The 25,071-nt window shown below is 38.5% G+C and overlaps 1 protein-coding gene across 16 annotated transcripts in view; it reads left to right on the top strand.

The window, feature by feature from the left end:
• Positions 1-25,071, top strand: part of MLIP (muscular LMNA interacting protein) — a 101,839-nt gene that overhangs the window by 22,948 nt on the left and 53,820 nt on the right. For all 16 annotated transcript variants that reach the window (XM_085056643.1, XM_085056641.1, XM_085056645.1 and 13 more), the window contains exons 2-3: positions 18,425-18,583; positions 20,590-20,958. In XM_085056643.1, coding sequence (XP_084912769.1) covers positions 18,425-18,583; positions 20,590-20,958 — 528 coding nt within the window. The remainder of the gene's footprint in view (positions 1-18,424; positions 18,584-20,589; positions 20,959-25,071) is intronic.

Genomic DNA, 25,071 nt, shown 5'->3' with positions numbered 1-25,071 from the left:
CCCAGAATTTCCATTCCACCTCTCCCCACCTCAGAACTTATGCATTGTTTTTGGCAGATTGGCCCTTTTTGGTCTCAGTGACCCATGGACATCCTGGTCAGTGACTGTGACCTGAGCACCTGCTGCCACCACAGTAGGCAGTGCTCACCTGAGCCTCTGCAAGGAATGATGTACAAAGGACCACTTCCAAGTTGCTAGAGATTTAGGGGTTAGTCTTTCCTGAAGGTGATGCTTGGGCACAGAAAAGCTGCTGTCATGCATATGAGTGTTTCTAAGTGGTATTTTTGTTTTGTGAAGACTGTCACAGCTGGAAAACAGTAGTTAGGCTGAAATGATGGTGCAAAAGGTTTTTTGTCTCCTTTAGTGACAGTGGAAAATGCAACACATCTCTTGCATACATGTCTGCTGGGGTCTTTAATAAAATCTTCACTGGGACTAAACCTGTAAAATTATTTCAAGGTCTTCTGTAGGTAACAAATGTTTCTGTTACACTGCCATTATTGTACAACTAGATGGCATAGGGGGTACTAAAAAACATTAGGTATTTTCATAATATAAAAGCTGTTAGAATGTCCAACTGCAATCACTGTCAGTCTTTTATGATATCTGTAGTGGCAGAACCTTAGTTTGCTTGTAATGCTTGAAGGTTTATTATTTATTCATCAGCATCTTAAGCTAGACAGCCTCAGTATCTCAACTCTCTGTAGCAGGGAGCGTTGATTAGTGTTTCTAGAGAGATTTGGCACAAGGTAGGTTGATGCTGGCAGAGAGAGGTGGGTAGCATATGTAGTCATTATCACTATACGTTCTCAGTGTTGACAGTGACAGAAGCAAGCTGACATAACACATCTTGATAAGTAATACTGCTATTACCAGTGTCATTTTATCATCAGCTACGCAAAACATTGACCTAGGACTCTGATTTGATATTAAAATAACTTTGGCATGTATTGACATACATATCATCGATTTTGTCATGACATTCCTTGGCAGGAGTAAGATTATTGTATATTGCTTCAGTTTACTTGTTAGCATTGCCCTTAATATCTCCTTCAGAAGGCGCTATTTATTTTTGTGCCTTCTGTTTCCCCTAGTGACAGAGATAGCATTCATTGGTTTGCGTATGAAATGCTTATAGGTAACATTTTCTTGTGAGAGGCTGTCATACAATTAATTTCATTGCTAGCAATTCAAGAAGTGAACAGATTCAATGTCATTCAAGGATTTTTTTCTTTTTTTTCAGTTTACAAATCCATTTTGGTTGATTCCATCAAAATTAGATGTCTGGAACAGCATATTTTTTCTGTTAAAAATGGAATTGTACTAGTACTTATGCAATGACTGATGTATCTTCAAAATGTGCCAATCATTTGATTGCAATTTAAAGCTGATTAGAGGTTGCTAACTTCTGAATTTGAATTACTGGTATCAAAATACTAGGCTGATCTATCAGAGGTAGTCTGGAAAACAACATGCTGCAAATTGCATAACCTTCCAAAGCACAGGAATTTCAGGGTAGTGTAACTGGCATGGACTCTGAATGGCTGGTGAGAACCTGAGCTCTGAGGCATTCACTTGCACAAGTTTGTGATTACTTAGCACTCTAGGTCTCGCTGGAGTTGATTTGGCCACAGACTTTTATTTTCACCATGTAGGTACTATGGAAGGATACAGTGAGCGTGGGGTTTTCTCTAGAGCACAAACAGCTCAGCAGTGCAGGACATTTGAACAGAAAAGGTCTTTTGTGAGACCTGAGAGGTGCTTGCTGGGCCGTGTGAGTCATTTGAGGTGGGACCACAGTGGCTCTCACTCCAGCATTGCCTTTGCAGCACTAATCTGCAGGTGCTGTCCCTTGTTCATGCACACCCCCTCTAAATCTGGGAAGGCCACGTCTAAAGGAAAGGAGGCAACGCCATGCTGTGACCATCTGGATGGGAGCCACTGCGGTGTGGAGGATGAGTCACTTGGCTAGCACAGAGCTGCGCTCTGCTTATTAAATTAGGTGACGTGTTACACAATTAGCCTGCATTTGCACGGCTGGTGACCCAGACTGGCTCCCGAGCTCTGGAGCTTAGGAAGGGATAATTTGGATCTATCTGTAGTAATCACCCAAGAAAGTTACGACCCCAGAGTGGTGAAGCAGCCTCGGGGAGCCGCGAGGAAAAGCCGACTGTAGAAAAGAGCCCAAGCGGTGAGCGCGGTAAGGATCTGACACGGAGCCACAGCGGAGCAGCTCGCCTCGCTTGGCATTCTCAGCTGCGACCCTTTCCAGATTTAGGCCTGTAAACTAGATATCAGTTTCTTACGAGAATGAGGCTATAAAAACTGCCACACTAGATCAGCCAGAGTCATGGCTTGTCCAGTGTCCCATCTCAGGCTGTGTCTGAGCTGACACCTAAGGAGCAGTGTGAGAAAGGGGCCAGCATTATGAACTGAGCTCACATCTCTCCGTTTGCAGGGCAATTACAATACTTCATCATTAGGCACGGAATATGTCAGTGAGTTTCGAAAGTCTTTCATGTTGTTAAACTAATTGAATATTCACTGGGCCAGAGTGGGGGACCTAAATTGTCCTTTTCATTCCCATGTCCTGATCAACAGCTAATCCTCAGCTGCTTCTGCATTGCCCTAAATTTTAGTTATTTATATGGATGTTTTTGTGGATTTTCTATGTATTTGTTAAATGAATCCCTCTTTGTTACTTTACACTCACGGAGTATTTTAACTTTTTTTCCCACTCAAATATTCTTATTATGGGCTCTTTTGTTCTCCCTAGTATTCAATTTTCCTCAGGAAATTTCAAAAAGCTTTTAATGGTTCTTTGCTTTCTGAACATAATTTAATTGAGTGTTTGAAAATCTTTTACATTTGAAGTCAAAATCTAACAGCCAATCTTGGTGGCTTTTTTGTGCAACTTCCTTTGCTGCTACATGCATAAATTACATTATTTGCATATTCTTCAAAGATATTGTGCCTCTATTTTATTTTTAGATTTCATTTTTCAATAATTATATTTTAATTTTATAGCATTAATAATAATAAAAAAGCTTTTTCATTGAACTATCTCTCATTAGGCTCTCGGAAGTTGTGTTTGATAATTTAGTTAGTAAATTTTTATGATTCCTGGAAAAGTGTGCACTTGATCTGAAGAGAGAAGAAGCATGAAGCCCTACCAGAGGGTCTATCTTACTGATCTGTTGCAATGATGGATATGGGGTATAAAAATTCTTTCCCAGAATATACTTTCTAAGTGTGTATTTGTATATTAGCTGTTTTCAAATGGTGACAAACAGCAAAGAAAAAAAAGTAAAAAAAAGTAAAAAAAGATCAAAAAAAAAGATGTAGATTTCAATCTCGCTGACTAAGAAATCCTGCAGAAGAATTTTTCATTATGTTTCAGGCTTGTTTTACCAGGTATGAAAGGCCACATGTTTGCAAATGCTCAGCTAACACATTCAAATGAGTTATCCTCTGTTAGCAGAGATACATTCTAATGCTACCCAGGGTCGAAGCAATGGTAGGCTATTTAAATAAATCCATTTTCACCACAGTAATTTTTTTTATTTTGAAGTAGTGGCTGCCGAGCAACCCATAGATGGTTGGTTCACTATCTGTGCCTCTCCTTTTAAAAGATAATAACCTTTTAAAGATAATAACCTTTTAAAATAGTATTGCAATAGGGTGCATATGAGAGATATGCAAGGAGAGATAAACTAGGAATGTTTAGTTGAGGAAAAGTTGAGGAAACAACTTGTGAAGTGTGCCACATGGGTAATTAGAGCTGAAACAAGCTGATAATTTAGAATTTGGTCTTCTGATGTGATGCAGCATAATTCTTATGGAACTGTGCCGTTCATTAGTGTTCATGGAATTAAGAGCATTTTTAAGTAGTAGGGGCAAATGTATGACAGCCTATTGCATTTTTATTCTAATGTGATCTCAAAAACATCATAAAATCTTCCTCAAATCTAAATTTTCCCATTAAAAAAGTTTTCCATAGAAAACTGCAGATTTTCATGTGAGCAAGGCCTAGTGCATCGTAACAGGACAAGTATATAGTCTGCTGACCTAGCTATTCACAAAAGCAAATCCCAAATTCTTGACACTTCACCTCCACCCACATAGCATTCTCCTGTCTTTCATTTTACAAACACACGCACACACAAAGACATGCAGCTTCTACAGAAAGCATGCCAAAGCCTCTTAATCCTGAATGCTCTATTGAATGTTTGAGGTTCTAGTAAATCGGAGTGAAAATGTAATGACTAAGAGATGGTTTGTGTCCTTTGTAGCCGACGAGGAGCTCTTAAGCAGACCTGATTTTGTTTTTGTAGCACAAATCCTCTTTACAAGCCTTTTTTGCTGTTGAATTTTGCCAAGTACAGCCTTAAATCTTGTGTTTATGTAGCATTAGTGAGAAGCCAAACAGAAATGCCTGCCAATTGCTTCAAATCTGCGACCATGTGTATTCCTCAAATGCATTGTTTTGGAAGAAGAGTAAAGGCTGATGACAACCCTTCTGTGCAGACCCTTCACCTGCAGCCTTCTGGCTTGTTTGTGACCAGCAGGTGCTGCAGTGGCTCTTGGCTGCTCACTGGAAACAGGCAGATTCCAGTGAGTGCTGCAGAACAAAATCTGTCATCTGAGAGTTACCTAAAGCTCCTTGCTTCCTCCTCAAACCCTTCTTCCCAGGCCTTAGCATCAGGAATCTTGTGTCAAATGCTTTCTTGACTCTGGAAGGTTGTATCACCATTATAACATTCAATAATTTGGTATGACACTTCTGACTAGGAAAAGACTTTATCTGAAGGAGGGTGTCAACCTTTGGCAATCTGTTTTCTAGTGCTAATGGAGGAAGACCTCTCTCAAAGTTTATGCTGAAAAACACATCTGAGAAAGAGAAAATAGTCTGATTTCTGTGTTATTCATCATCACTATAAGAAACTTGGAGTGAGCTTCCATCTTGTCAAAGAGAGACTTATTCAAAAGCAGTTCTGTCTCTTCATTCTGGAGCTTTCACCAATCATTCCATCCTGGATTCAAGGCACCTTCCAGATAAAAAGTGAATAAAAACAAATATGTTGTGTTAAAAGGTTTTGTTCAAGTAAAGTGACTTTTTTAATGTGGAAGAAAATACTTTAATGAAAAATTCCTGGTCCACTTCAGAACTTCAAAGGAGATGAGATTTCCTATGTACAATGGCAATATAGAGTCTGTTGAGGCAACATGCAATAAAACACATCTGACTTCTTCTACTGAAATTAAAGGCAACCTTTAAAATTAATTGAATTTTATCAACTACTAGTATACTTTGCAATTTTCTTCTAGAATTTTTTTTGAGAAGCAGAAAAAAAGTTATTTATTGGTAGAAGAGGGCTTTGGAGTTACTTCCAGAAAGAGCATCATTAATTTCAGACTCTTTTCTCCATGCCAATTTCTGGCTAGTTAACAAACAAGACCTAACAGGCAGGGCAGATGCAAAGTGAGAGACTGGAGCTCTGAGACAAATAGTGCATGAGGGAACTACTTTCTGGGAGAATAAATGCCACTGATTACACTTGCTTTAAGAGTCAGAGAATGGATGTTTCAGGGATCAGGACTGGTCCTGTGGGCACTTCTGCCTTTTGCTTTTCTTGAGTGCCTGAGCTCTCCCGTTGACCTGTAGTCTCTGCTGTAATCAAAACCTCAGCTGGATAGCCATGGCAAGACTGAGTTCCTCATCACATTTTTCCCAAAGAAACAGCTATAGTTAATGGGAACGTGAAGTCTAACACTATGAAAAAGATTTTGACATAAATAGTACAGCAGTGCCTTTTTTGTAAAAAAGGCGTTAAGAATATTTTGAAATGACCGAAAGTTTTAGTGAAAAGTGTGCATAATTAAAATTTTATTGAATTGCCAATAGATTGCTGTTAGGATGTTCATGATTCAAGACCTGGAGTTCTGGGGTTTTTAATTTTAATTTTTTTTTTAATTTGAGACTAGATATTCTTCTGTGTTATGTAAACCAATTAAGCCACTCAGAAAACGTTGATTATGAACCTTTCACAGGTTGCATGATGCCTTGTGCAGGCAGATAGAGGAGCTTTATTAAAAATGCTTGTCATTTCTTAATATTGTTCACAGGACATATAATCTCTGGGATAAAGAATACTTGCAAGAGTAACTTGCTGATGCAGAACAAGGGCTTTTATTAAGTCAAAATCTGTTTTTATCTGTGAGTCTTCTAACTTGTCAAAACATTGGGTGAAAAAGTAATGCATATGTTATAGGGTCTTTCCTGTTGAATTTAAATGAAGGATATATATTTGATGTCTAGTTTAATGATCCCTGCTCTTGAGAATTAAAATGATTGATATCTCAAACTAACAAATGGATAACTGAAATGCTTTCAGTTTTTAAACTTTATATTAACCTCCTAATTCACATAATTTAGATTGCAATCTTTATTTCTACCTGAAACTTGTTTTTCAGGACATGAATGGAAAATAAAAAGCATTTTCTGCTGTTGTCAACTTACACATTTACAATATTATTTTACAGAGTTTTGAAGTTGACTCTAACTCAGAATTGAATCTCATTTTGAAACGATGTACATTGTTACAACTGGGAGTGTGGTGGTAAATGGTACTGCTCTATTACTAGTTATGACAGAAATAAAGTTTAATTGACATCCAAGATATGTTTCTTCCCTTTTCAAGGGAAGATTAGAAACTCAGAATCATGTTCATTTTCACTCAGTTCTTGGGTAATTGACTTATTTCAAGGAATTTCAAGAATATAATGGTCCAAAGTGATAAAAATATAATTTCTTCCAAATTTCTTCTCCTTAATCCAGGCATTTTAGAGTGCTGCAGTAAGCAAGCAATGTTTTCCCTGAATCTGTCAGCTCTGCTCTTAGGAGACTGCAGAGTCATCTACCACTAAGGCAAAAGGAGAAAAGGTCTCTTTGAATGGCTTCAGAATTTTGGACTCTAAAACCTATAGTTTGAAGAAGAAGGCATGTGTCTTTAGCTAACAGAAAAAGCAGCCCGAGAGAACCTTATGAGCACTCATAACAACATCAAAATGCTAAACCTCCTAAAGAGGAGGAGAGAAAGAATCCATCCATGTAATGGATGTCAGTAATGTCACTAATGCACAACTTGAGGGTAATTGAGCTCTCACAGTAACGAGGGTGGTTTAAGAATCTATATTGAATCTACTGGAATTACTGCCAGGATCAACCTTGATTGTACTGAGTTTATTTTGGGTATTATAGGAAACACAGGCTTTGAACTCTTTCAGGTGATAAAAATATTTATAGAATATCTGATATTGTAGTTCTGTCAGTAAATTAAGTCAATTGCTTCTTTAATCTAAAGCTATGATTATTACATCTATGCCTTCCTCCAATTTCTTAGAATGAAGATGCAACATCAAAGTACAAATACATAGGAATCAACTTCTAAATCTACATTCTTTCTTACTACATACAAAAGTGTTTTCCATTGCAATGTCACTTGTATTCTTATGTTAGGAGCTTCTGAAGAAAATCTCAGTAGGAAGTAAAGGAAAGCATGTAGACTTTTTCTAATTTCAATTAAATCCCCTCCCCTTTTTAATAATCCTTTGATTCCCTGATCTTTCTGGTTAATTCATAGTACCTATAGAGAGAGTGTTATTTACACATTTTCAGATGAAAATTTAAAGTATTCCTTATAATATTGAGGAGGTTTTGATTAAATTTGGAAGACTCTTCATTAGAAGCTTGACATTAGTAGCATACTTGGCCATGAAGTATTTTCTCACTACCCAGATTTGTTGGCTAAAGAAATTATGCTGGTTCTTGGTGCAAAATGTACAGTCTGCTGTTCTCCTACAGTTCTTCTATTCTTTCTCCTACACTCTAAAATATCTGAAGAATGGTACATGACTGTATTTAGTGGATTATTGTGCTAAAGTGGAAAACTAAGGTTTTTGTTTTTTTTTAATGAGACAAAGTCAAGTTATATATATATATATGATGTAAAATTATTTAATAAATGAAAATAAAATTACTTAATTGGAACAAGTGTAGCTATTCTTTCCAACAGATAAAGTCATATGAAAATGATCCTGGCACTGTTAAACATGCAGTATTCTTGATATCTGGGAAAGCTCAAGCTAAATATTTAAAGACAGCTACTTTTTAATGATTAGCACAGAGAGGAAAACAAGATTCTAAGTTTATTAATGTGGCCTCCTGTGAATGTGCAGAAGAAGCCAACAGCCTTTCAGCTTTACCTTATTGTTTGTTAGTATCTGAGTGCCAGAATAATTACTCTTTGTAGCCAGCATTCTTCTGGGCCCACGCAGACCTACTCAGAAAATAGCTCATTAAAAGGACCTCTGAAAATCCTTGCTGAGGAGGGGAAAATATGACCTCTTCTTCAGTTTTATCACAGACATTTTGTTGCTGCTTTTTTAATGTTCATTTTTTATTTATCTTCCAACTGTACTCTCCATACTACAGGCAGCATTCTGCAGAAGGACTCATCTGAATTATCAGTCCACTGAGTTTTATTGGTAGGGGACAGGTAAGAATGCTTCTAGATGGGCTAGTATTGATTATTCATTTAATGCCTGGCATAGATGACTGTAAAGGGTACAGGTTCTGATGGGAAGCCTATTGCTGATAATACAGGATGAAAGAATCAATTTCTTAGAGATTAAAATTCTAACTTCCTTCCCCTATGTGGGTTTTTTTTAAAAGCTGAAAATTTTAGCAGCTGATATTTCCAAAATCTGTGTATCCCTGATGTACTATCAATGAGAACTCTGGTCTTTTCTTTATGAAAAGGAGCTGAGGAATATGGGCTAGCTGGCATTACAAGACATTCACTGCTGTGTGCTGGAATGACAGCAGGAAAAAAAATGATAACAGATTATCTAGAAGTCTGTTCATATATGAGTAGATAAAGACTAAGGTTTTACTTTGCCTGTGTTGAAATCTATGACAGCATTGCATTTCTTTTTTTCAAAATACTCTTTCCTGATTGATAAAAGAACTTGTTAAATCCAGAGACCAGATGGCTTTTTGAATCTTGAAAATCATATTTGAGATGTCATGATCATTTAGTGAGATAACTCCAAAACATGAAAGATGTACTATTATCTGTCATTGGTATGTGGGTGGCAGCTGTATGGCCTTTTGAAAATTTAACACAACTCTTTCTTTATATTCTTTGGATCCCTGCTCCAAAAATATAGTTCCTCAGCAATAGTAGTGCCCAGACACAACTGTAGCAGTTTGGGAAAGGAGATAGCTGTTGAAAATGTCATTCTTATTTTAAAATAAAAGTAATAGAAGAGTCCAAACAAAGGAGAGAACTTTATTAGAATCTATGCTGAAAAGCAAATAACATCAGCCTTTACTGTCCTCCTGCAAGATCAATTATTTTTAAATGAAAAGTTACTTTCCAACTAAGCAAAACTTGTCCAAAACATTTTAACTCTCAAACCCCCTTGCTTTATATAGTTTTCAAAAAAAATTTAATAAACTAAAATGAAAGAGCCATAAAAAATTCAATGTACTTTCAACATTGTTTAGCTGAGAACAGACAGAAGAAATAAAAAAGAAAAATTAGAGGAAACGGAAACTTTTAGGAAATCAGGAAATCAAAATGAGGAGAGAGCTGTCAGTGGAGACATGCATGTAATAGCTGCAGGATGTGTGAGCATCTCACTGCATTTTGGTGTTCAATGAGGGCAGGTGGAGCTGGTTGGCTGTATCAGGGGCAGGAGATAATGGCAGGAGCTGTTAGCCTGGGGCATGGGAATTAGCACATTTGAGTCTCACAGAGGTATGTGCAGTCTCTGTGTTGGGAGTGTTGGAAAGTGTCTTGTATCCTCTCCTGGAAAGAGTTTTATTTGTTGAATGTGCTGGGAGCAAGAATGAATTTGAGCCTGAAGAAGCAGTCTGAGGGCTATTTGAGTTAGAGTACTATTTTTCTTAGAGTAAATGCTACAGTTAGCAGGTTGCCATGGTACAAAGGGCCATGGTTGTTCATTTCTTCCTGTCAGACTTGCATGACTGGGATGTTCACACTCTGTGTTGAAGTGTTTTGAATAGATGTATACCTGGGGAAACACAGAGGAAATGCTGTTGTGAAACAAATGCTGTTGTGTTTGCCAAAATATTGCTAACGCGCTCTTGCTAACTGCAGGTTTGCTCTGAAGCACTGAGAGCCCTGATATCCAGCATATCCTCATGGGAGTCCATGAGGGATTTCACACACAACTGTTAAACTGGAGAAGTTTGAAATGTAACTTAACTGCTAAAGTGAGGCTGTACCAGTCCTCCTTCAGTTGCATCTAAACCAAGCAGCAAGGTAGTTCTTCACAACTGAGCAGAAACCTTGCACAGATGGGAAATGCTCAATCTCATTTGCTGCATCCAAATCCCTGCCAAACCCCAAGGGTGTGGTGAAAGACCAGACACCTCGTGCAACTTATGCAAGCTAGAGAAACACATATAGAGATGCAAAATTTTGTAATTACTCTAATTGAAAAATTAGCAATCAAATCACAGAGTTACAATATTGTTAATTCACTTTTCCCTGACGGGAAAAGTCAAAGGAAACAGTTGTCACAAACAAAATTTATCTGAATCTTTTTAGTATTCAAGATACTATCATTAGGAGATTGAGGCTGTTCTTATTAAAGCAGATAATTTTTCACAGGGTGCGTCTGGTTACTCAAGCAGGTTTCTCATACTCTCATGCACTGATACCCAGCTGGAGCCACAGTTGTCAGGACAGCCCTTTGTGCCTCTGGTTTCTACTTGCATGGGTAACCCTGCAGTCTTTGTCTGTGCACAGCAGGTACAGCCTTCTTGCAAGGGGTTCACCTTGTTCATTACTGATTCCAGTGTGTCCTAGTGGTCTTGGGCTGATGGTGGGTATTCAGAATTTATCATTCCTTGTGCATTCAGCTGGACCACTAATCTCCTGAGTGCATGCACTTGGGAAAGACTTTAATGCACTACCTCTCACACTTACCCTCTGTTCAATCTGTTTTCTCTTGGCACCTCCTCATTGTACTCTTCACCCAAGTGCACACAAACTCTCACGTACAAGGGGCTTCTATTATGATGTAGTTCCAGTACAGACACACTCACACTTAGAGTCCAAATGGTCCTATTACTGCAGCTCATTCCCAATGATCGCACAATTGAAAGCAACATAGAAAAACTTTCTCATTTCTGCCACTTTTATTTTCTATGCATTGTTATGGAGGCTGCCAGTATCTCCAGTTGTTTGCAGGGAGGTAGGTGCATGATGTTAATGGTGGGGCTTACTTACCCTGAAATCTGGGCCCCCTTGAAGCTACTTTTCTATCTTTGCTAACAGTGTACTTGTTCCTGCTTCATCGGCCAACAAATTTTATATTTAAATTTGGTGTTGTTTGACGTTTTATGTATGCCAGATATTGGTTCTTTGCTTCCTCTGTTATCCTTAATACCAGCAAGCAAGGTTGCATTCCTGTAGTGAGTAACAACTTATTATTAATGATTTGTGCTTGTAGCCCTAGGGCTCCTATTCCATACTTGCGTTTTCAAGGTTTCTGCTATTATCATGTGCTTGTACTTTTGGAAGTATCTTTTAAAATCCCTTGTTTTTCTTTGAAAACCTCCTAGCTATGATAACATGACATATAGTATTAGCACATATCCTTTATCTGGAGTGACTCTGTAGTTAGTTCATTTTACAAAATTAATGGTCTGTTAGGAGACACTGAAATTACCTCAATTGGTTAAAGCATAGTGCTAATAATTCCAAAGTTGTGGGTTCAATCCTTGGATGGGCTACTCACTTAAGGGTTGGACTTGTTGATCCTTGTGTCTGTCTTCCAGCTCAGAATATTCTGTCATTCTGTGACACACGCAGGGATATGTGTAGGCACAGCTGTGATGCTGGGCACCACCTGCTTCCACAATGTATTGCTTGCATCAATGTCACTGGTGTGTTACCAAACTTGCTCTGCAATGTGTTTTTGGAAGGAGAGCTGTGGAGACGCTCACCTGTGGTGGCAACACCACGTGGGCTTCATTCTCCTGTGGCGTTGCAGGCAGGACTGGCAGTGCTTGGTGTGTGCTGGCTGAACCTCACCGCATGAGAGCCTCAGCTCTGCAGGGAGAGAGCTGCTCTGGGTGAAATCCCTCTGGCCCTCAACCCCTCAGACATCTCAGGACACCAAAGAGCAAATGGCTGATGTGGGATACTATAAAATGGAAGTTCCTTGCTAACATCATCCCGCAAGACTGATGTCTCAGCTCTGACAGATGCAAGTAGGGATTTATTTATCCTCCCAGTGCTTGATTTGGAAACTACACCTGCTTATTGATAGGTGCAGCTTTTGGGAAAAGACAGTGAAGGGAATTATGTCATATAGATAATGAGAATGTGCTTCAAGGTTGCTGTGAGGGTGACAGCAGCATTTTGGGACTCTCTTGCAGGGCTGAAATTGCAGGAAACTCTTACAGGAAAGGAATATATTCTAACCTTCAGTTCAAGATGGAGTTGTTAAAAAATGGACTGGAAAATTGGGATCTGTTGTGCCTCACTGCTACACTCACGTGACTAAGGAGTTTGCAGTCTTTTTGTTAAGCAGAAGTATCATGACATTGTAGAAACATTTATCATGTATATCAGTTTATAAATGTATGTGGTATTGTGCTAGTATGGATTTTCTACATATGAAGGCAGAAGTCCTATGACCTTGTAAGGACTCCAGTTTTGATGCAGATATTTTTCTGTATCTACAGGCACTGGATTTGATCTCTCATTCCTCCCGTTTCCCAAGGATTTGATCTCCCATTTGGTCTCCCATTTCCCAAGAAATCTTCTGACCATCAATAATGTAATAATGTTTGATAAGCAATCCATGTGCATGTTAGAAAGCACCACCTTTTTTTTTGTTGTTTGTTTTGTTTATTTTCTTTTGCAATCGGCCTTCAAACTTTTTCAGTCTACTTGTGTCAGTCCTTGACTGCCTTCTGTGGAAGACCAGATGGCAAGCCTGACCACACTAGTGCAAAATCAGCAACAATATTTCAGCTTAATTTCTGGTTGATCCACACAGAAAAATGAACAGAGGACAGCCAGAAGGAAGTGGTGATTACCTGCTGAGGGAGAAGCTGGAGGCAGTCTGGGTATGGGACTGCTTACCTGCCATTTTGTGCATGGATGATGGACTAGAGCAGCTTGGGGTGTTACAACAGAGGTGTTTTAACTTGGAAGATGTTTCTTCTTAGGAGGTTTAGGACACTGGAAGCAAATAAGGGGTTTAAGGGTGTCAGTGATACTAAAATATGGTTTAAAGACCTGGGTCATCTTAGGGCCTATATTTTATGACCATTTAGTCACACTGCATTTAATTAAGTTAGGTAACAAAACAGGCAAGGTGTTTTACCTGCCCTTAGCAAAAGGAGGAAATGAAAGTTTTTCTTTGCTTACTTTTAATTAAACTGAACTGCATATGCATAAAGAGAATGAAAGAGCAATTTCAGTTGTATAAAGTCTGCTGGGCTGAAGAGCTAATTAAAAAAATGTTTGAAAAAATCCACTTCATCTGAATGAGCTCTGGCATTTTGAATAATAGATTACAATTTTTTACTATTATTCATTTGCTCTTTCTAGTGCTTTACTCTCATCGCACATTCATTTTCAAAAGATACTTGTCTGCGTTTGAGTGTGTGTTGATGTATTGAAAGAAGTGATTTGCTGAAGGTAATAAAATGGGCACATCATAGGGCTTGGGGAAGCTTCTGGACCACAGCTGTCCTTGGGAATTTTGGCATCTTCATTTTGGCTGTAATTTTCATCCTGGACTTTTGGAATGGATTTAGCTTTTTCCTCTGAAGTTTCACAGATAGAAAGTTGGTGTTCAGATGATCATCTGCTGCTGTTTGTAAAAGGTTTTAGGAAAGCCGGAGCTCATATTACACAATAAACAGCTAATCCACATTAGGTTTCTGTGATCTCTATAATAAGTCAGGATATGAATGTAGGCTGATGATTCTTACATCTCATTAACTGATAATTCCATCTGACTAGATTTTTCTGTATCTTGAGGAGGACGCAATGTCTCTTTGTGGTTTGACTTCAGTCTGAACATAGAAAAGGAGTTTGAGGAGAGATTACAGAACTTGGGCTGTGTTTTTGGATGGCCTCTCTCCCTGGCTGGGTGAATGGTGTAAGCTGTGCTCTCTCTGAGTGTCAGAACTATATTTACCACTCAGGAATTGTGGGCATGTGAATTTGTGCTCTGACCAAAACAGTGCTTCAGTCAACATGTTTCTATGTCATGATGTACACACTTGTTGTTTTACTGTTATTTACCCATGATTTCCTTTTCTGTCCTTTAAACAAATATCTTCAAAGGAAGAACTTGATGTTTCAAGAATGAGGTTCTCTCAGGGTGTTGTTTTATTAATGAAATGACTTACATTAGCAAATCAGTGGAATAAGTGGCAACGTGAACCAGCATATTGAATTTCACTTTAGCAATCTGTATTCCGGAAGGAAATCCTGAGAAGCAATCATTGACAATGGGACCTCAATTTAAATTACAAAATGGGCAGTGTGCTGAATGCATATAGAGCGTATGGGAGATTAAATGGAAGTGTTTGTTTGTGTTCATAAGGTAACCATGACATTAAAAATGTGCTTTACAAGTAAGAACTGCAGAAGCTATGGTAATGAAAACAATAGTTAATATAAGTTACCATCCCCAGGGCAGCTGTAAATTGATGGTATTAATTATGCAACAAACTTGTTTGTAAATTGATGACATAGGAGCTCATGGAAGTAATCTAGAATAATTTTTTGAAGCTTTTTGGCAATATATTATGCAGTCACCAGTAGCCACCAATGGATATTCAAAGGTTAGTTATATTAAACTCTATGATTTGTATTCTTCAAAGAACTAACTAATGTGAAGGCTGCAATTAAACTTAATCAGTTATTTCATGTGCATAAGGTTGATTATATAATATAAACCAGAATTCCTTAGTATTGAATTTAATAGATGTCACATTTGGTATTTTTCTGCCACTGTAACTGTGTCAATTCAAGTGAATTCCAGCAGCAGGGAATGTGCAGCATTGAATTACTTCTGCTGTTGCTACTGATTATGGAGAAAAGACGATAAGAAGGTTCATATATGCCTTTTTCTATATTTGTATTTTAAGCTTGTTTCTTTATTGTTTACATATCAGAGTGCCTATTAATAGATGTAATGAAATGCTGGAAGTCCAGCCTTTTCATTTCTTTCAGTTCTTCAAGGTTAGAAACCTCAGTCAGAGAGAGAGATGGTAAATGAGATGAGTATATGAAAAAAGGTGCAAAAATATTTCTCCACCTTAGAAAAGGAAGTAGTATGTAACAGTTCCTTCTGCTTCACATTGTTTAATTAAAATTCAAATTTTAAAATGTTAAAGTATTTTTACTTATTTTTTTAACCTATAAATGGAAAATAACCACTTAAAAATATTTCTAAGCAAGAAATATTTCTCTTTTGTTTACCCCAATGGGAGTGTTTGTGTGTTCTGTCTAGTCATGTGATATTTGCTTGTTGTCTAGGTTTCTGTGATGCAGCTTAGATTGCATGACCAGTTTTACCAGCTGGAAGCTCCTGTTTCTCAATTGCTCTGAGTGAAACTAAGAGGAGCACAGTGCTGTTACTGCTTCACGCAGTGTCTGAACTGCAGTAATTGTATTTGCTTGTATATGCTTTCTAAACTCAGAGAATATACACTAAACTCTAAAAATATACACTAGGGGAATATAAATAATGCCATGATTTAATGGCATCTCCCACCTGAAGAAAATATTCTTGTTTGCCCATTTTTATGTATTTTCCAATCTTAGCTTTAGGTTGCAATCAGTTTTGGTGATTATTTCTACAATGTCTTCAGGTCAAATACAGCAAGGTTTTCTTCGTATGTTCTGTAATTTTTCCACCAAAGCAATAAAATTGCAAGTGCAGGTTAAGACACAATACAAAATTAGGTGAGAGCAAGATCTCTCCATTACTATGCAACAGCCTGGAGGCTCTAGGTTGATTTCTTGGTTTTTATTTCCTCGTTACAAATATGCAGATAAAATAGTGAGACTTTAGCAGTGCTACCACATGTTATTGGAATTTGCCATAAATCTGTTTGTATTTGGGCTTGCTATTTGCACACTTATTCCCTCTCTTCCTTTTTCTTTTATAAGGAATATTTTGTGCTCTGACTCAAGAATGGCCAGTGATACAGAACAGCTGCTGTCAGGTGTCAAAACAAGAGCATGAGTAGAGGTTAAGGTAGAGGGGGAAAATACTATTAAAGACAACCAAGGTAGCCAAAGTCATCAGCTGCACTTCCTAATAAGAGACAGAAAATGAAAGCAAAACTACAGATCTGCAGGAAAGCAAAGGCCATCTCTAGCTGATGTTAGTGTAGACACAGGCATTGTGTAAGACTGCAGTGAATTGTGTCAGCTGTACAGCAATCACTAACGCCAATGGGATGGGTGCTCCTCCCTGTGTGCAGGTAATGCTGCACCTTGAAGGCACCTTTGGGTGCAGCAGGTGCTCAGGTGGAGGCTGCATCCCTGGCAGCTGCTCACTAGTGAGTATGTCCTTGGGTACTGATGGTACTCTGCTGACTTTTATCAGGAGCAAGGACTAAGAGTTTAATGTGATGGCTAATAATATTTAAAAATTGTGTTGCTGTTTTATGAAAAGCAATGATCAAACTCAGATGCCTTAGCCACTGAGAGAAGGACAAAGCTGTTGTTTCTCCTTCACATAAAATAACAACCCAAGCTCCTGGCATGGTGGAACATTTAGCTGTCACTCTTTTGCTGTTGATTCAGGCCATGCATTATATATTCCAGTGCTTGGTCACTTGTGTGAAGTGGAGGGGGAAGTAAAAGTAGGAGAGCACCTTGTACCTACACACCAGGATGTGTCTGAGAGAGCAGAGTTCTTCCAAATTGTAGAGGAAAGAGCAATTGACAGCATTTGTACAAATAACATGCCTCAGTTTTGCCCAAGCACTCCAGGAGGCAGCTGTTAGTGGAAGTAACTGATATTTGCTTGGAGTTTTTTAAAGCTGGCAATCTGTGTCTCTAATTTTTAATGTTCCAGCCACAAGATGATCAAGTAATGTAAACCATAATTCCACTCTGTTGTGTAATTGCTATTTACTTATGGATGCAAATTACAAAGAAGCATAATGAGACTCATAGCTCTTCAATTCATTTCAGTTTAAACAAACAGGAAAAAAAAAAAGGACCCAAAGCAATAATCCTGTTTTCCTGTATGATTCAATACAATTCAAGCCTCTGCATATTAGAGTTCATCGAAAAGACAATTAACAGCCATAAGGCTTACATTAGATGATATGACAAAGGAAAATCAATATACTCCATGGTTTTGAATCAGAAAAAATAATTTTTTACACCAAAATATAGTGGGAAAGTCAGAATGTCAGGTTCAGTGGTTTGGGGTGTGGTTCCCTCTATTTACTTTGTGAAGGCATTTGCAGTTCCTCTTCCTGATATCCAGCAAAGCAACTGAGAATTTTACCATGGTGTGGACTTCTTCTCCCTGTTCCATCTCCTGTGAAGAAGACACAAGTGATTGGAGAACACTGTGATAAAATTGAACATTTGGGTGAAATTGCCTTCTTTTAGTCTCTCTTCTCTTTGGTGCATTCAAGCCCTGTGTACACAGTCCTACTGAGAGGGCAACAGGAGCAGGGAGAAATAAGAAATCAGACAAGTAATTAGTTGGTGTATGTGGCTGAATAGCCCAAAGAAAATACAGAAGATCCTTATATCACAATTAATTTCAGTTATTGTTCAGAATTAGCTGCATTTGCATTAGAAAATGGGAACATGGGGTGGGGTTTTTTGTTTGTTTTTTTTTTTTTCTTTTTCTTTTTCTTTTTTTTCCAGAGCAAAGGTTTTTCCGATTTGGTTTAAGTTGTTAAGCAAATACTCTAGGGGTTATAATATGCTCAGATATGCTGGTATAATTGAATTGTCCTACTAAAGTGGAGTTTAAGAAATATAAAAACACCCTTGAAATGGATTGAATATGGTTTTCTGATTTTGTTATGGAAAACTGAAAGAATAGCAAGGTGTCAAAAAAAAGTTCTCCTGTCTGTGGTGCCACACCACTAGAATATGTACAATGTTGATGGTGATAATCAAGGCAGTATTTTGTCTGTTAAATAAGACTTTAATACACAATTACCTCATTAAAAAAACTCCACTGAAACAATGACCAGTATACTTAGTAACAAACATGTAAATTAAGTAAATTATTTAATGTTATTCATGTTATTTAAAATCTAATAAAAACCATCTTCATGTGGATAAAGAAGTTAAACTAATTTTCTCTTTTGTAGGTCACTTCTCAAGAATCTGGAACCAAACCATTGACCTTCACATTCGTACCATCCATTGGAAAACTTCCAACTCGTTTTGAGATTGTGGATATCTCCAACTTCCTTGTGACAATTCCAGAGGAACCAAAGGATCTGAGCAACCAAAAAATTGTAAATAAGGTAGATTTTTGTTTGCATTAGTTTTTCCACTCTTTCAAAAGATAAAGAAAATTTTATTCTGAGCATCACTGAACTGAAGTTCTTTCCCTTGAATGGTTTCTCGGCTTGTGCTTGGTTTAATTACCAAGATGTAGAATCACTGTGCAAGAGAAGGCTGGTGTCTGCTCAATAGCTTGTTTTTCCTTTGGCAGAGCTTATACTGGAAGGAAACCCTTCCATCTCAATTCTGTCCTGTGTCAGTCATGCAAAGGTATATCCTTGGCAGATGAAGGGGATTTCTTCTTTATCTTCATGGCAACAAGGGTGGTGTGCAAGGAGTGTTATCACATGGAAATTGACCAGGATTTGCTCACTGGATCCTGGTTTCAGCAAATGCCAGTGCTGTAGCTTCCAGAAAAGGTGCCAATCCCTTTCAAAGCTGCATAGTAATGCATCAAAGTGGAAGCGAGCTTTTGATTTTTGAAAACTTGTCCCTGTGACTTCCTGCAATGGTGAAGCCAGCAGCACAACATTCCTGGTTCTCCTTCCTATAGTCAACCCACAGTGTTATAATAATAATTCCTTTCCTGCCTCAGAACACTTAATGCCCTCTTATTTTATTCCATGATGCTTGAAAGGCTACTGCAATCTCTTTTTAATATTAATGCATATGGCAATTCTGCTTTTGTATAAGAGCTCCTTCCCTGGGTCATTGCTGGGGCTGCAGTCCTGGGTATTCTTCCATGTAATAAACTTTTCACAGGAGTTCACAGCCCTCTGACCTGAACATATTCCTACATTTCAGTGTCCTATCTGTCTAAAAAGAGGTTAGATCTGGGCAAAGGATGGACGTATTTGAAGAGACAGTCACTGGAATATTATCCTCAGGCTGTTTAACTCATTAGTTACATTTACAGTTGCTCAGTATTGGTTTTGTTATAAGTAAAGCCTGGGGTAAAGTGGAATCAGGCCTTCCTATCATCCATCCCCGTGTGTTTTTCTGTAGACAGAAGAAACTTTTCTGACAGTTGATGCAGTTGTGAAGCCTCCATAGCACAGATTAGTCCCTCTTCTAAAATGTCTAGAACCTGAACAGTATTTTAAGAAACTAACCAACATCACATAACCCAAATAACACTGTCAAACTCATAATGGTGATCTCCTCCTTTGTGGTCCAATTTTTTTTCAAAGAACTGAGCTCCAGGAACTCCTGGAGCTGCAAGTGAAGTGGAAATTTGCAATTACCACATTCCTCATGCAGCATTCAAATATGAGCCCCATCTGGAAGCTTCCTCTCAGAGTACACAATATGTCTATTTGTTTACCTGATTCTTACTCTGAGAAGAAATATGATTTAAAATAGCAGTTTTGATAATAAATGATTTAGTGATTTTATCATATGTACAGTTTACACTATTCCTGCTTTCATCCAAAGCATGCTTGTGAAGTGACATACTGGATGTTGAAATTGCAGAAAATACGAAGAACAATTGTGGTCTGTGCTGAGAAGCTTGAACATACAGTAAAGCTCTCTGACCTCTGAGTCTGTTTGCTCTCTTTGGAGAATTCTTTGTCTTAAGGGCCTTTGTTTCTTCATTAATATGTATAGGTTTTGTCCCAGATTTGTCTGTCAGACTCCTCTGAGGAGCATTGTCTGCTCCGTGGATCCCGCAGTCGGGATGCCTTCCCATCGTGTCTGGTGTAGTCTGGTCTGACAGCTCATTCGGCTTGACTGCACTCTCCTTTTTTGGTTCCTGCACTGGCCCTGTCCTGGGTCATCACTGTGCTCAGAGTCCCCTGTTGCTTGGGGAGTTTCTGGGCCAGCAGCCCCCATGGCATTGGCTGGGAAGCTGGGATTCTCTGGGGAAGTGGCTTCTGCTGTGTGCTCATGCCTAAATTGCTCATGTGCCTACTGCACTTCTGGTAGTGCAGAGACAGCCACTTCTGAAAGCCAAAATTACTTCACATTTTGGGGAGCACCAATAAAATGTGGTTAATTGGGGTCTTTTTCCTTGTATTTTTTGCAGTCTGACGAAGTCTGTGATGAGCTGCTCTTAAAGAGTGGGGCCAGACAAGCCTCTGTGTCCACTGTCTGTACAGACAGCCCCCGAACGGCTTTCCAGTCCCTGGGGTGTAATTCAAGCAAAGGAGAAATGCAGGAGAATGACCTTTTCAAGGCTGAGTTTATCCTGATTACGGACTCTGGTGATGAAGATGAAGTAGCAGCAGCCTCAAACAATGTTCATCAGCCTTCCAATGGCTACAGTCCCATCAGTGCTCAGCTGCTCACCACGTCCCATGTTTCCCCTGGCAGCGGGGCAGGGAAACCTCCTGGCGATGGGCACCTGCCAGGTGCTGTGCTTTCCCACAGCACTACGGATCGACAAAAACATCAGGTAACGTGCTCTTTAGACTGTAGAGATAACCTTTTCTTTCTAAAGCTTGCAGGATGTGGATATGGAGCCAGTTTGTACAGCGGCTTGGTCAATTTGTTCTCTAATTACTATTTGCATTAGCCATTTCTGTAACATTTCTAACTTAAGGAGCTGGCCCAACCCATCTAACTTGCTGCCTCTCCATATGATTCTGGTGTGTGTGTAGAACAGGTAATGCAGATCTATTCTTTCCTTTGAGAGCAGCTCATCATGACAGCAAATTAATCAGGAGATATTAGATTCTTAGCTAGTATAAATTGGCTAAGATCATTGAAATCAATGGAGCCTCGAGATCATTTGAACTATTAGCATCAGACTTCCCAGAGCTAGATTCCTTTTTTTCTCAGCACCTCCTGCCGCCCTTTATGCTAGAGAAAGAGGCTGTAAAAAATCCTATTATTCTGATTGTTGGTTAGCACTGACTTTGCACAGGTGTAAAAAACTAATGAAGGTGAAAGTTCCATTTTATGTGGCTCTTTATAGATGCATTTATTGATTTATTAAATTTTAAATTCTCCCTGGGGCATTTCAAGAAAGGGTCTTTGAAATGTTTCATTTACAAAATGCATCAGTCCAAACTGCTGCATGAAAATTTAATGTCTCCCATCTTGGAAAGAGCAATGATATATTTTGAAGGATGTATATGCAATGGAAAATTCCACCTTTAGCAAAATAGCAACATCCTTCTCACATGAAATAAATTTAGGCATTTCTTTTGACCTTGACAAGGTTACCATCAGTTGAAAATGCAGGTCTCCACTGATAATTTGAAAACAAAAGTTAAGCATGGCTACTTTATTTCTGAAAATTAATAGGATTTTCTATCTTCTGTTGAAATACTTTTGCCACTCAATTTTTCATCAAATTCAGTGTCAATTTTTGATTGAGGAAACTGTGAATAAGAAATCCACTCTGGTTTGGGATTCACAGCATTATGAAATGTTCATTTCTTCTGAGAAACTCCCAATGAGGTCAGTGAGAGTTTTCCATGAGGAAGGTGTAAAAGTGTTAAGCATACATAGAGGAAGCAGCCTGTAAGAGAATACTTGTCCCAAGGAAATACAGATTTACTTTAGCAATGTTCAGTATGCAGATCATGTCAGGCCTACTTGGGTGTTTTTTTTTGAAAGCTTTTACAGAAACTGGGTGAATTTTGGAATACCATGCATAAAATTCCTATGCTGAATCTTTCTTATGCTTCTAGTGACTTGGCAAGTAAACAGGGTTTTGTCTGGTGGGGTAACAGAAGACAGAGATTGCACAGAACAAGAAGTTAAGCCTAACTTTGCTAACTATTCATGTTAATGTGAAGAGAGGTAGTATATGTATGGGTAATTGCATACCTTGTCATTATTCTTAAGTCACAAGTTTTCAAGACTGTACTTTCTCAGTCTTCATTATCTTGCTATCTTTAGCCATCTCTATCACTCCATAAAAATTTGTTTTCACTAAGCTGTTGTTTTCACTGTTGTTCTGATTCTAAGGTGTTTTCTTTGGCATCACTCTTTCTGGCTTGCTATCTAATGAAGGAATGTCTGTTCTGAAATGAAGGAAAACTATGAAAAGATTAAATAGATGCATTGTTTATCTGTTGGTACATTTCCTTTTATAAAAAGAACTCCATTTATGGGCTGTCTTTTCAGTTCTTGGATTATAAGAGCAGCATCATGTCCCTCTTAAGAGTTATTTCATATAATGTTACGTTAATTTAAAAGCGTAATTAGACAATGAGTTTCCTCTCAGATGTGAAAAAAGCAAGGACAAGTATTGGGGACCATTGTGCTGCAGCAGGGATCACTCTAACTGATCTGGAGGCTCATTCAGCTTTATTAATTTCTGACTTTGTTTAAACAAAAGAAAAAAAGGAAAGCATAAAAAAAAATGGAAGTTTCTGTTGTTCTATGAGACATAAGGTCCTGACTGATGTTGGAAAATGCCACGCTATATTCAAAGTCTGAAAAAAATCTGTTACTCTGTTCCATTTGGAAGATTTTGGTGATAGTTTAATGTGTGTGTATTGTGTTTGGGGTTTTTTTTTTTTTTTTTGCTTTTTTTATTTTTATGTTAAAGAGTCTAGCCATGCAAGAGAGGTCAGACTGACTCCTGCCCTTGGGAGTTTACTCTTTGTGTTGAGCAGTATGTCTGCTCCCCTGAATGCCTGTGCATGAGCTCAACTTGGAGAAATTCCTTGACTCACTGTAAGCTATCAGTAACTAGAAGGATTTGTAGTTACTCAGTCACTTGACATTCCTCTGTTGCATGAGTGCCATCTGGTTTAGCTTTTCCAGACAAATAAGTCAGGAGTCCCTATAAACTCCTGCCATTGCTTGGACAATGCACCTTCCTTGTTGGGAGAAACTGGACTGCTCTAAATGGCATTTATATTAGTTGAGTCTCAGCTCACAGTGTGATTTGCTCTGTTGTCTCCAGGGATTTGGTCAAGTTTTCCACAATCTCTAGTGCTTTCTTCTGACTTTCTGGTTTCCAGGTTGCAGTCTTTGTAGGTAATTTTTTAAAATTGTTTCCTATCTGTAATCAGATTCTACTGAGATCAAAGCATGGTTAGCTGGCCCCAGGATCAGGTCTACATTGAAGACATCTTCTTTCAGACATGATTTTTGCATTTTGGGCTCTCAGTTTGCACATTCTTTACCTTTTCCTGTTTGACCAGAACATCTTTCAGGGTTTTGCTGGTAAAAGTAAACACATCTTTTGTGCCCTTCCAAAACATTGTGACCACACCAGAAAGACCATTGTGTCCAGCTCAGTTCTGCCATTTCAAATGTGCTGAAGGTCTCCTGGGAAAGGCTCAATACTAATATTATGTCCACTTTGATAATTCTGGAATGATTATCCTCCAGGCATCAAGATCTTTTTCAAGTGCCTTTATCCCTTTGTACTAATGTAACCTTGCCACCTATTTCAAATTTCTTCATACATTTTTGGGAAATGTATATCTGAGGTGATTCTGGGAAGAGAAAAGGCTTGCTGTTGAATCACAGACCAAAGCAACACCAATCTACTTTGGTCATTCACTTTTTCTGCACTAATCCAATTCACCTACAGGAGGCTTTTAAACTAGTAGAGAAACTGAACAGAAAAAGTCCACTGATTGAAGGGAGGTTATTATATCTCGCCTACTGGCAACTATAAAACCATGCTCAGTTTGGAGGCCAGCAAGCCTCACATTCAAGAGAGATGTAAGGAAGGGAATGGGGTCCAGCACAAAGGTGTTAATATGTCTGGGGCACATGTGAGCTGAGACTGAAGGAGCTAGTTTTGTTGACTGCCAAGGAGGCATCTAGGAGCTGCCCAAAACCACTTGCAGGGCAGTTACAGACATGACAGAGCCAAACTCTTCTCTGCAGTGGCAGATGAGACAGCAATGGCTGCAAATCCCAGTGTGGGAGATCCCAGCTGGGATCAGAAGGAGCTTCCTCAGTGGGAGGTGGTGCAGCATTGCCACAGGCTGCCTGAGTGTGCTGGAGTTCCATTAGGGCTCTAGAGAGTGGGTGAGACATGGCCAAGCTGACCTGACCCACTGGTGTTGGTGAGAGCCCTGCTCTGGACTGAGAGCCCAGGAGGCTGGACTACGTGACCACTTCAGCCCACTTTGACTATGATTTCCTGATCCTGCAAATAAGAGGTTGATCATCTATAGATGTGGTTAATGCTGTGTTACAATAGCAAAATCATTTCTGAAGACTTGATTAATGGCTCAATTAACTCAGCATGTAAATGTTCAGTGGCATTTAAACTGGAAGAGTACTGTAAAATGTCGTTATCATAGTTGCAGGAGCATATTTGTTGTCTGCTACCATGACCATTTTCCTAGCTGCTTATAAATATTTCTTATTAAATTTTAACTAATTAGAAGTCACTTCATATCCTGTGCTTTTATTATGAAGTTTCATATTTGCTCCTCATTTTCTTTTAATCTGTTATCTTTGTAAGGCAAATGTATTGATTCTATTTTGAAATACCAGGGTTTCAGACCCCAGCTCTGTTTTGGTAGTTGATCAACTTCCAGAATTAATTATTAAATTCAGGAGGCTGCTCCAAATTATCAGATTT

Source organism: Lichenostomus cassidix, chromosome 3 (genome assembly GCF_008360975.1).
Source record: "Lichenostomus cassidix isolate B80296 chromosome 3, HeHo_3.0, whole genome shotgun sequence".
Taxonomy (NCBI): domain Eukaryota; kingdom Metazoa; phylum Chordata; class Aves; order Passeriformes; family Meliphagidae; genus Lichenostomus; species Lichenostomus cassidix.
The sequence above is the reverse complement of the archived record's forward strand: the minus strand, read 5'-3'. Positions and strand labels throughout refer to the sequence as shown.